We start from the raw sequence: 13,823 nt of genomic DNA on the forward strand, positions 1-13,823 counted from the left end.
TCTTCCGATCTTTCCTGTGCCTAAGCCAGCCCATTCCAGCATCTAGACCCCGCATATACCTTAACAACGGATATTCGTGGTAAAGGCATATACTTGGTTAAGGCAAGTGATGTTGCGCTTGCAGGGAAACGGTATGCGTGGCTTAGCCCACTTTGTGCATGAGCAAAGCAAGGAGTTAAAGAGTATTACATAAACACTGCTTGATCCTACAAGCAATTAAGACAAATACTTATGAGTACCTCAGTTATTGGTATCAGCATAATAAACAGGGTAAACAGTTGAGCAGTATACATCGGTTTTAGTTTTTCTATATGTATCTGCCACATTACAGGGTGGGATCATGGGTATTACATTCAGTGTGTGAGTTCTGTTTTGCATAGCTTTTGGTCTATCCAGAGCAGTGCATATTTGTATGTCAGAGTTAATGAAAAGCATTACCTATTTCTGTTTTTTGTGCCCAGTTTTAATATATGTTGCCCTGTACTTTCTTGCCATAGGACTGGAATGAAATGACTGAGCTGGTCTCATCCAATGGAAACTACTGCAACTATCGAAAAGCTTTTGCCGATTGTGAGGGCTTTAAAATCCCAATTTTAGGGGTTCACCTAAAAGACTTAATAGCCGTTCATGTCGTCTTTCCAGATTTTATAGATGAGGACAAGGTGAACATTGTGAAAATGCAGCAACTATATGTAACTCTCAATGAACTGGTTTCCCTACAGAGCGCATCTCACAACTTAGAACCCAATATGGATTTGATCAACCTTTTGACGGTAAGAGCTACAGCCGTTTCTGTCACATGGGCACACACTGGCTGTCATCATTATGGGTTATGCTAACATGATACACTGTTATACCATACACTTGTGAAGGATGTCTCTAGCACCAGGGGCCAATCTGTGCGGACCATAAATAGAGCAGTAACTATTGAAGAACCTAAGGGGCATATCAGCAAGGGCCGGCGAAAATTATCGCTCAGCGCTCTTAGCGTGAGGATAATTATCGCCGGCCAACTCTGAATTTTATCGCAGAGATAGCGTGCTATTAGCAACGATTATGTCCAAAACGATAAAGTTCAGAGCGCAAGCTGCCAAATGTGCGATTATCACTGGAAATCCAGCGATAATCACACAACTTTTGGCAATAGCTTGCTGAAAGGGCCTCACATACTTAGCCATGATAGCCACCTTCCATAGGATATCATGGCTACGTCAGTTTCAAAGCAGGCGCTACTTTTCTTGTCGCTATGCTGCTTTGCGTGAGGCTTGGTAATAGGATAAATGTCGCTTTCTTCTGTTATCCTGGGGAGGAACGCCCACTTTGCATCTCATTAGAGATGGGCGTTAAGGGAAATGGCGATAAGGCAAGGTTTCACGCGATAGCGTGACCTTGCTGATAAGGCGATAAAATTATCGCCGCTTTTCGTCTGAAAACGGACGCAAAAGCGGCGATAATTTTTTATCGCCTGCTTGCTGATATGCCCCTTAGATAGCGAAATGGTTGAAAGCACCACCGGCTATCCATTATATTCAGTTTCCAGGTATACCTTTTTGTCCTTTGCATATATCCACCCTCACACCCTATCCCCCTCTCCTTCACCTGATATCCCGCTTTATGATGTTCATAGAAACGCTAAAAACTTGCCTGTTCCACATGGCCTAGGGGCAGTTTTAGCTTCTGCACGGATGTTTCCACCTCTATACGCACATATCTGTTTCTATCCTGTCCAACCAGCTCTGGAAGCCTTTCAATACGTACAGAACCTTCCTCTCCACTGTCTATAAGACAAGTTCAGCTTGAGACTGGGCTCTCAATTGATTGCATACCATTAGATCCTTGTGGCTCTAGCATCTTCGGCCACTACGGATGGGTGGTTTTATTTCCACCCCACCAAATAATAACATGTTGGATTGTGATATAACATATGGTGGACCGCCACAGAATACTTTGAAACAAGTATGGAAACCCAATTGCACAGTATCAGGAATTTGGTGCTGCAAGAAGGTGCAAGAAATGTTTGTTACAAAGACAGTAATTGAAGATTTTAGATACTGAAAATATTTTAAATCTGTTTAAATCTTTTTACTTCAGAGGTCACTGTAAACCAATAATTGTCTGGTTGCAGTCTCTCTCCATTCTGTTGTGGTTTTATTGACATCCAGAAGACTGTTGCACAAAGTGACTCGATAATGAATATTCATAGGCCTGCTTTGAACCTTTGATGCAGAATTATTTTTCAGGTAGACCAAAATAACCCTCTCTTAAATAAAACTGCCCAAAGACGTTGCCTGTCTTGTTCAAAATCAAACCTAATGTCCATAACAGAACATTTATGTCCAAACACCGAGTTAGACCTCGGCTCAAAATGTAATGACAGCGGAGATCAGCATTACTATTAAAGATGTGTACCAGAACTGCTTTCCCATACTGCATCACTGGGCCAGGGAAGGATACCCCAGACAGATTTTCAAGTTATTTTCATGAGATAAAATGACATGCTATTAATCTAATTCAAAATAATGTACGCCATGAGTGGCTAGCATGTAAATGTGAAATAGAAGGCCTCACACGTACTGATGTTGGGGTTTACGCATGGGCTAGTCATTCTTGGGTTTGTCAATTAATATTATTTTGCAATGTAGTGGAATAAGTCAAAACAGCCACAATAGATGGTGCTTATGGGAAAACCTAGATGGACGTGCTTAACCCCTTTGCTTGGGGTAGTGCGCACTTAGGCCCCTGTAACTTTTTGACCACATAAGGTATCCATGCCAAATTTGCGTCCTTTTCTTCCAACATCATGGGGATTCTAAAGGTACCCAGGGTTTGTTTATTCCCCTGGAGGGGTCCCAGAAATTAGCCAAAATGCAGCAACATTTTGGTTTTTTGGTGAAAAATGGGAAAAACGAGCTGCAAATGAAAGCGTCTGGGTTTTTCTCTGCAAATGGTATCAAAAAAGGGTTTGTGGGGCTGAAATCACAATTTTCCCAGCTTTTAGGGAATGACAGACTTTAGTCAGAAAACCAACATTTTTTACACAGTTTTGGCATGTTTCTGGGACATAGCCTATTTTTGCTATTTTTTGTGCTTTCGACCTCCTTCCAGTTAATGGTAGAAATGGGTGTGAAAGCAATAATGAATCCTGGAAAGCTATACATTTTCGAAAAGTAGACATAATTTTGAATTCAGCAAGGGGTAAGTTGTGTAGATCCATCAAGGTTTCTTTATAGAAAGTAACAGTTAAATATAGGAAAAATTGAAAATTAGTTGAATAAACAGCCTTTTGTGTCAACGTTTTCAACTGTAACTTCTTCTAATTATGACAGCTCTTTGAAAGCAATATACCGTTACATCCGCTGGACCTTCCTGGTTGTGGGGATATATAGTACTTGTAGGTTCACCAAGAACCCGATGAACCCAGAGTCAAAAACTGAGCAGCAATTTGCAATGGTTTTTTTATTATGTTCCGGGTATATTGCAATTATTGTGGGAAAATGTATACATGGAAAAATCGGTATGAAAGACACCTATGTATTTCTGAAATGGGAACAAATTATAGATTTTAGAAACAGTACATATTTGCACATTTTCGAAATTGGGAATACTCATACTAGCATGAGAATTATCGGTCATTTTTCAAAATGACTTTTTTTTAACACAATGTCTTTCATTTGGAAGGCAGAAATGCATCAAACATCAATAGGTAATAACAGTTGCTTTACAAATCTGAATTAGCCTAAGACTCTCAATAAAAATGGTACCTCACTTGTGTGGGTAGGCATAGTGCCCATGACAGGAAATGGCTCATAACCCAACGTGAACACACCACATTTTCACAATGAAAATTTACCCTTTTTTTGCGAAGTGTCTAGCTGTAGTTTTTTAACACTAGCTCTGCCGGCACCTAGGGAAACCTAGCAAACATATACATTTTTTAAATCTAGACACCCAGGGGAATCCAGGATGGGGTGACTTGACTGCCTCCCACCAGGTTCTGTTACCCAGAATTAATTTTTAAACCTAAAGAATTGTCAAAAAACCCAGTTTTTCCCAACATTTCTGTGGTGGAAAGTTCTGGAATCTGCGTGGATCCACAAATTTCCACCCACCCTGCGTTCCCCAAAGTCTTCCAAGAAAAATGGTACCTTACTTGTGTGAGTCGGCCGAGTGCCCACGACAGGAAACGGCGCAAAACGCAACGTGGACACACCTGAATTTCGCAGTGAAAAATGACCCTTTTTTGGCAAAGTGCCTAGCTGTAGTTTGTGAACCCTAGCTCTGCCGACAGCTAAGGAAACCTACCAAACCCACACATTTCTGAAAACTAGACACCCGGGGGCTTCCAGTGAGGTATGGCTTGCGTGGATCCCCCAACGTTTCCTTACCCAGAATCCCCTGCAAAGTGCCTTGCTGTTGTTTTTTTAACCCTAGCTCTGCCGGCACCTAGGGAAACCTAGCAAACCTATACATTTTTGAAAACTAGACTCACAGGGGAATCCAGGATGGGGTGACTTAGCTGCCTCCCACCAGGTTCTGTTACCCAGAATCCTTTGCAAACCTAAATAATTGTCAAAAAAAACAAATTTTCCTCGCATTTCTGTGGAAGGAAAGTTCTGGAATCTGCGTGGATCCCCAAATTTCCACCCACCCCGTGTTCCCCAAAGTCTTCCGAGAAAAATGGTACCTCACTTGTGCGGATCGGCAAAGTGCCCGCGACAGGAAAAGGCGCAAAACGCAACATGATCACACCTCAATTTCGCAGTGAAAAATGACCCTTTGTTGGCAAAGTGCCTAGCTGTTGTTTTTTAATCCTAGCTCTGCCGGCACCTAGGGAAACCTAGCAAACCTATACATTTTTGAACACTAGACACAGGGGATTTCAGGATGGGGTGACTTGATTGCATTCATTCTAAACAATAACACATGGTTACAGCATTTGACACTGTATAAAAGGTACATTGACGACATCTTTATACTCTGGCAAGGATCTACAACAACATTGCAAAACTTAATAGATGATCTAAATCAGGTGGACAATCACATTCAATTTACATCCTCTATCAGTAAACAATGTATCTCATTTCTAGATGTTACCATCGAAAACATCAATGGAATTCTAACTACACAAGTATACACAAAAGCCACCGACCGCAATAACTTACTCCATTACCACAGTTTTCACCAACCATCTCTAAAAGATCACCTACCATATTCTCAATTATTACGACTCAAAAGAATATCAAGTACCGAAACATCATATACAGAAAGCAGTAAAATATGCATGGAGAAATTCAGACAAAGAAAATATCCCGAGACCATTCTCAATAAAGCACAAGAGAAAGCTAATAAAACTACCAGACCCTCCTTGCTAATCAGCAAAACAAAAAAGCCAACAGAGAACAGAAGTGTTTTTGTATCTAAATATTCTGTACAAAGTTACACTTTCAAGAAAACGATCCTTCGATTTTGGCCCATGTTGGCAACTGAAGCAGACTTCAGACAAATATTCAACGATCCTCCAATATTTGCATACCAAAGATCAAGGAATTTAAAAGAAATATTAACCTCTCCAAAAATCGCAATCGAATCTCAATACAGAGGAACTACCCCATGTCTCAATTGCGGCAACTGTAATTCAATAATAAAAGGCAACATCATTCAACATCCACATAAGGGAGTCAACATTAAACTCAAAGTATCCGCCACTTGCAACAGTCAAAACGTTATTTACATGTTGAAATGCCCGTGCGCACTGGTGTACATTGGAAAAACTGAACGCAAAATGCGTATCAGACTCAACGAGCACAAAAGCAACATTCGAACCAGAAACGCCAAATCATCCATCGCTCAACATTTTGAAATCGCGAAACACAACATCAGCCAATTGAGATTTCTAATCCTGGAGCAAGTCACCATACAAAAAGGACGAAACAACACTCAACACCTGCTACAGAGGGAGGTATATTGGATAAATAGAATGGATCCCATCAGCCCCAAAGGACTGAATGAACGTTGTGACCTTAGTTGCTTCCTATGAAACACACGCCGTGCAGTTTCCATCGCACTTTGTACTGTATTTTGATGATCATTTCTAATGATTTACCAGATTATCATACGAGTATGTCGCATTTCAATGAACATGATCATTGTTTTTTGCTTAAATATGCATGTATTATTTTGTGTCTATGCTTGTAGCATTATTTCACTGATTACACTTTTTTATTTGCCTCCCAGTATAAGTTTGGATTTCGTAGCACCTCCAACCCTTTTTGCACCATTTCGTACTCTTCCCGCACCCCTCCCGATTCTATTCCACGCTTTTTACTATCCCGAGTCTTTGTCCTACTTTTAGAGCTTGACCTTTTGTAGTCCGCCCCATCTGGAATTAACACCTCTCGGGCAACCTTAGCGCACATCGCGTTCACAGAACCCGATTCACTTCACCTCGTGTTCATTCTAATCTGCATTTCAACTCCCGTAACGCGTCTTGTACCGCTTTGTACACAAGGTTGTTCCCAGCCTAGAAATTACGCTTCCCCCTGTTGGGTCAAACCCAGACATACATTTTTTCACCCCACTTCATCGTTTTTTACATTACGGACTAACACTTCACACAAGTCGCAGAGTACATTGCTATTCTTTAGATTCCCTCACCCGTTAACATCGGGACTACGAGTCTTTCTTCATTGTAGTTCTTCACACGCGCATTACCAATCAAACGTGCGTGTGAATATTTAAACCAATGAAATTCCACTTCATTGATTCTCCGATTCAGAACCCGGAAATTCATCGTCTACACTCGAGGACGAGCACTTTGTAAACCTGTACACGCTTCTTTATCAAGTAAGTGGATGCTCCATAGCATTTTAGGACTCTATATCCACCTTTCCATCTCACGCTGTAATCTCCGCCATTAACACGGATGTTCTACTTTTTTTAGGAACAATTCCGAGTTCGTTCTCGGACCAAGACTCACACAAGCGCTCAGGACGTCTCTTTTAAGTGAGTTTGTTGACGCGAGTTTTACAAACTTTATTTACACGTGTTGGAACACAGTTTGAGCAATTTCTTACGGTTTCATCACTCCTTCGGGTGTGTGCACCACACGTTCTCTACTCGGTTGCCTTTATTAAGTTTTAACCACTACCTTATTAAGTTCTGCATCACCCACCACCCACAAACTTTCATTTTTTCGTGTTATTTTTTTCACCTTGGTCACTACCTATTCACATACACTCCTGATAATAACGTTACTATGACTTTGGGCCAGATGTAACAAAGGGTTTTACCCATTCTGTGTCTATGGGATAATGTGTTCATACATATGGCCCTTTGTGATTTACGAGCATGTCACAGACTTTTTGATACCCTGTTTCCTCATTTTCAGCTTGACAGCCCCTGATGAAGGGCTCATAAGCCCGAAATGCATTGGGCAGTATGAATCGCATCAAGTTAATTGTATTTACTTGGAAATAATGAAAGTTTTCTTTTTTAACGACTTAACCATGAAGAATCAATGGATTTAAGCGTATGGTCAAATAAAGGATCAAGCAACAAAGAAAGACTGTTGACTTGTTATCACATTTCTCACGAGTGCAAAAGGGAGACATTCTTTACGATTTAAGGAGTGCAGTCAATACCGTGACTTGATTGCCTCCCACCAGGTTCTATTACCCAGAATTCCTTGCAAACCTAAACAATTGTCCAAAAAAACCCATTTTCCCCACATTTCTGTGGTGGAAAGTTCTGGAATCTGCGTGGATCCACAAATTTGCACCCACCCCGCGTTCCCCAAAGTCTTACGAGAAAAATGGTACCTCACTTGTGCGGGTCGGCCTAGTGCCCGCGACAGGAAACGGTGCAAAACGCAACGTGGTCACTCCTCAATTTCGCAGTGAAAAATGACCCTTTTTTGGCAAAGTGCCTAGCTGTCGTATGTGAGCCCTAGCTCTGCCAGCACCTAGGGAAACCTAGCAAACCTATACATTTTTTAAAACTAGACACCCAGGGGAATCCAGGATGGGGTGACTTGACTACCTCCCACCAGGTTCTGTTACCCAGAATCCCTTGCAAACCTAAACAATTGTCCAAAAAAACACATTTTCCCCACATTTCTGTGGTGGAAAGTTCTGGAATCTGCGTGGATCCACAAATTTCCACCCACCCCACGTTCCCCAAAGTCTTATGAGAAAAATGGTACCCCACTTGCGCGGGTCGGCCTAGTGCCCGCGACAGGAAACAGCACAAAACGCAACATGGTCACACCTCAATTTCGCAGTGAAAAATGACCCTTTTTGGCAAAGTGCCTAGCTGTAGTTTTTTAACCCTAGCTCTGCCGGCACCTAGGGTAACCTAGCAAACCTATACATTTTTGAACACTAGACACACAGGGGACTCCAGGATGGGGTGACTTGACTGCCTCCCACCAGGTTCTATTACCCAGAATCCCTTGCAAACCTAAACAATTGTCAAAAAAAACACATTTTCCCCACATTTCTGTGGTGGAAAGTTCTGGAATCTGCGTGGATCCACAAATTTGCACCCACCCCGCGTTCCCCAAAGTCTTACGAGAAAAATGGTACCTCAATTGTACGGGTCGGCCTAGTGCCCGCAACAGGAAACGGCGCAAAACGGAAAGTGGTCACTCCTCAATTTCGCAGTGAAAAATGACCCTTTTTTGGCAAAGTGCCTAGCTGTAGTTTTTTAACCCTAGCTCTGCCGGCACCTAGGGTAACCTAGCAAACCTATACATTTTTGAACACTAGACACACAGGGGACTCCAGGATGGGGTGACTTGACTGCCTCCCACCAGGTTCTATTACCCAGAATCCCTTGCAAACCTAAACAATTGTCAAAAAAAACACATTTTCCCCACATTTCTGTGGTGGAAAGTTCTGGAATCTGCGTGGATCCACAAATTTGCACCCACCCCGCGTTCCCCAAAGTCTTACGAGAAAAATGGTACCTCAATTGTACGGGTCGGCCTAGTGCCCGCAACAGGAAACGGCGCAAAATGGAAAGTGGTCACTCCTCAATTTCGCAGTGAAAAATTACCCTTTTTTGGCAAAGTGCCTAGCTGTCGTTTGTGAGCCCTAGCTCTGCCGGCACCTAGGGAAACCTAGCAAACCTATACATGTTTGAAAACTAGACACCCAGGGGAATCCAGGATGGGGTGACTTAGCTGCATCCCACCAGGTTCTGTTACCCAGAATCCCTTGCAAACCTAAAGAATTGTCAAAAAAACACATTTTCCCCACATTTCTGTGGTGGAAAGTTCTGGAATCTGTGTGGATCCACAAATTTCCACCCACCCTGCGTTCCCCAAAGTCTTATGAGAAATATCGTACCTCACTTGTGTGGGTTGGCGTAGTGCCCGCGACAGGAAACGGCACAAAACGCAACGTGGTCACACCTGAATTTAGCAGTGAAAAATGACCCTTTTTTGGCAAAGTGCCTAGCTGTAGTTTTTTAACCCTAGCTCTGCCGGCACCTAGGGAAACCTAGCAAACCTATGCATTTTTGAAAACTAGACACACAGGGGAATCCAGGATGGAGTGACTTAGCTGCATCCCACCAGGTTCTGTTACCCAGAATCCCTTGCAAACCTAAAGAATTGTCAAAAAAACACATTTTCCCCACATTTCTGTGGTGGAAAGTTCTGGAATCTGTGTGGATCCACAAATTTCCACCCACCCTGCGTTCCCCAAAGTCTTATGAGAAATATCGTACCTCACTTGCCTATCTCAAAACCACCTGGTTTTGCAAGGGGGGTCACCTGGGTTTTTGGCCCCGTGCTCGGCGGCCATCTAGGGAAACCTACCAAACCCACACATTTCTGCAAACTAGACACCCGGGGGCTTCCAGGGAGGTATGGCTCGCGTGGATCTCCCAAAGTTTCCTCACCCAGAATCCCCTGCAAACCTCAATTTTAGCTGAAAAAATCACTTTTTTCACACATTATTATGTGGGAAAGTTGTGGCATCACCGGGCTCACACAAATTTCCCACCACCCAGCATTCCCCCAGGTCTCCCGGTAAAAATAGTGCCTCACTTGTGTGGGAGGCCCAAGTACCCACGACAAGCAAGGGCCCAAAACTTAGTGAGGCGACATCAAAATTGCCTATCTCAAAACCACCTGGTTTTGCAAGGGAGGTCACCTGGGTTTTTGGCCCCGTGCTCGGCGGCCATCTAGGGAAACCTACCAAACCCAAACATTTCTGAAAACTAGATACCCGGGGGCCTCCAGGGAGGTATGGCTTGCGTGGATCCCCCAACGTTTCCTTACCCAGAATCCCCTGCAAACCTCAATTTTAGCTGAAAAAATCACTTTTTTTCACATATTATTGTGTGGGAAAGTTGTGGCATCAGCGGGCTCACAAAAATTTCCCACCACCCAGCGTTCCCCCAGATCTCCCAATAAAAATGGTACCTCACTTGTGTGGGAGGCCCAAGTACCCGCGACAAGCAAGGGCCCAAAACGTAGTGAGGCGACATCAAAATTGCTTATCTCAAAACCACCTGGTTTTGCAAGTGCGGTCACCTGGGTTTTTGGCCCGTGCTCGGCGGCCATCTAGGGAAACCTACCAAGCCCACACATTTCTGAAAACGAGACAACTGGGGGCTTCCAGGGAGGTATGGCTTGCGTGGATCCCCCAACATTTCCATACCCAGAATCCCCTGCAAACCTCAAGTTCAGCTGAAAAAATCACTTTTTTCACACTTTATTGTGTGCGAAAGTTGTGGCATCACCAGGCTCACACAAATTTCCCACCACCCAGCGTTCCCTCAGGTCTCCCGGTAAAAATGGTGCCTCACTTGTGTGGGAGGCCCAAGTACCCACGACAGGCAAGGGCCCAAAACATAGTGAGGCGACATCAAAATTGCCTCTCTCAAAACCTCCTGGTTTTGCAAGGGAGGTCACCTGGGTTTTTGGCCCCGTGCTCGTGGCCATCTAGGGAAACCTACCAAACCCACACATTTCTGAAAACTAGACACCCGGGGGCATCCAGGGAGGTATGGCTTGTGTGGATCCCCCAACGTTTCCTTATCCAGAATCCTCTGCAAACCTCAATTTTAGCTGAAAAAATTACTTTTTTCACTCATTTTTGTATGGGAAAGTTGTGGCATCACCGGGCTCACACATATTTCCCACCACCCAGCGTTCCCCCAGGTCTCCCGGTAAAAATGGTGCCTCACTTGTGTGGGAGGCCCAAGTACCCACGACAGGCAAGGGCCCAAAAAGTAGTGAGGCGACATCAAAATTGCCTATCTCAAAACCACCTGGTTTTGCAAGGGAGGTCACCTGGGTTTTTGGCCCCGTGCTTGGCGGCCATCTAGGGAAACCTACCAAACCCACACATTTCTGAAATCTAGACACCCGGGGGCTGCCAGGGAGGTATGGCTTGCGTGGTTCCCCCAACGTTTCCTTACCCAGAATCCTCTGCAAACCTCAATTTTAGCTAAAAAAATCACTTTTTTCACACACTTTTGTGTGGGAAAGTTGTGGCATCACCGGGCTCACACATATTTCCCACCACCCAGCGTTCCCCCAGGTCTCCTGGTGAAAATGGTGCCTCACTTGTGTGGGAGACCCAAGTACCCGCTACAGGCAAGGGCCCAAAACGTAGTGAGACGACATCAAAATTGCCTATCTCAAAACCACCTGGTTTTGCAAGGGGGGTCACCTGGATTTTGGCCCCGTGCTCTGCGGCCATCTAGGGAAACCTACCAAACCCACACATTTCTGAAAACTAGACACCCAGTGGCTTCCAGGGAGGTTTGGCTTGCGTGGATCCCCCAAGGTTTCCTTACCCAGAATCCCCTGCAAACCTCAATTTTAGCTGAAAAAATCACTTTTTTCACACATTTTTGTATGGGAAAGTTGTGGCATCACCGGGCTCACACAAATTTCCCACCACCCAGCGTTCCCCCAGGTCTCCCGGTAAAAATGGTGCCTCACTTGTGTGGGAGGCCCAAGTACCCGCGACAGGCAAGCGCCCAAAACGTAGTGAGGCGACATCAAAATTGCCAATCAAAAAATGTTTTGGGCCATTGCTAGCTAGCAGTGTGTTTAGTGACCAGCAGCAAGTCACTACTCACACATCGCCAGCCGAGCACCAGTCCAAGCATACCGCCAGCCAAGCACCAGTCCACGCACACCACCAGCCAAGCGCCAATCCACGCACAACACCAGCCAAGCGCCAGTCCACGCACACCGCCAGCCAAGCGCCAGTCCACGCACACCGCCAGCCAAGCGCCAGTCCACGCACACCGCCAGCCAAGAACCAGTCCATGCACAACGCCAGCAATGTGCCAGTCCACGCACACCGCCAGCCTTGCGCCAATCGACGCAAACCGCCAGCCAAGCGCTAGTCCATGCATACCGCCAGCCAAGCGCCAGTCCACACACACCGCCAGCCAAGCGCCAATCCACGCACACCGCCAGCCAAGCGCCAGTCCACGCACACCGCCAGCCAAGCGCCAGTCCATGCACACCACCAGCCAAGCGCCAGTCCACGCACACCGCCAGCCAAGAACCAGTCCATGCACACCGCCAGCCACGTGCCAGTCCACGCACACCGCCAGCCTTGCGCCAATCCATGCACACCGCCAGCCAAGCGCTAGTCCATGCACACCGCCAGCCAAGCGCCAGTCCACACACACCGCCAGCCAAGCTCCAGCCTACACACACCGCCATCACATTTAGGTTTTTTTTATACAAAAAAAACACAAACAAATTGCAAACAGATACAAATCTACTAACACAAAATCTGAAACTAAATACATTGCACTAATGCCAACCTTGAAACAGAATAAAAAATGTTAAACAATACAGGCCAGGCAGTTCACTTTACCACTCGTGGATGCTCCCAAAAATTCTTATGTGTGTGGTACGATTTACAACAAGCAGACACACACAGTCCAGGGTTAGAAGGACAATCGGGGCAGTACATACGAGTCTCCTTCCGCACACCTCTTCTTCAACAGACTCTACATCTCCTAGTGGGAAAGTCTTTTGAGGTTGTGGGAGGAAGGTATTCAGGAAAGTTGAAATCTTTCAATCTAGTCACATCCTCCACCACTCCAACTCTAGGAACACTTGCCTGTTCCACTAGAACAAGGCTGCCTTTTACAGACTCCTGAAACTTAGCGAATTTCATCTTTGACTCAGGACAAGAATCCTTGAACACAACAAAAGCATTAAAGGTTGCCAAGTGGAAAAGATGGATAGCCAACTTCTTATACCAAATGAAAGCCTTACGAAGAGCAGCGTAAGGTTCCAACCTCTGATCTACTCTGTCAACACCACCCATGTGCCTATTATAGTCTAAAATGCACACAGGTTTGTGCACTTCAGCAACCTGACCCCAAACAGTCACAGGTGCAGTGCTTTCATCATGGATGGTAGTCAGCATGTAGACATCTCTCCTGTCTGAAAACTTCACAGCTAGATGCTCCTCGCAACGCACTGCACTGTCCCTGCACAAGCTTTTGACAAACAAGTTCTTTTGGGAAACCTTTACGGTTAGAGTGGATTGTGCCACAAGCAACAGTGCCCACTTTCGCCAATTCCCTGAACAACCGCAACCAGTGTAGAAGTTATCTACATATAAATGGTGGCCTTTGTTAAATAATCCTCTACCAAGTTCCCACACAATTTTCTCAGTCACTCCAAAAGTGGACGGACAACCAGGGGGGTTAATGCTGGATTCCTTACCAGTGTACACCCTGAAATTACAGACATATCCAGTCCCACTGTCACACAGCATATACAGCTTAATTCCATAGCGTGCCCTCTTACTAGGAATGTATTGCCTAAAAAC

The 13,823-nt window shown here is 44.8% G+C and overlaps 1 protein-coding gene across 4 annotated transcripts in view; it reads left to right on the forward strand.

The window, feature by feature from the left end:
- The window catches only part of RASGRP3 (RAS guanyl releasing protein 3), a 540,454-nt gene that overhangs the window by 362,521 nt on the left and 164,110 nt on the right, over positions 1-13,823 (forward strand). For 3 of the 4 annotated variants that reach the window (XM_085611793.1, XM_085611795.1, XM_085611796.1), the window contains one exon: positions 498-773. The exons of the other annotated variant lie outside the window; for it this stretch is intronic. In XM_085611793.1, coding sequence (XP_085467919.1) covers positions 498-773 — 276 coding nt within the window. The remainder of the gene's footprint in view (positions 1-497; positions 774-13,823) is intronic. 4 annotated transcript variants of the gene reach the window in all.

The sequence above is a fragment of the Triturus cristatus genome, chromosome 6 (genome assembly GCF_964204655.1).
Source record: "Triturus cristatus chromosome 6, aTriCri1.1, whole genome shotgun sequence".
NCBI lineage: Eukaryota > Metazoa > Chordata > Amphibia > Caudata > Salamandridae > Triturus > Triturus cristatus.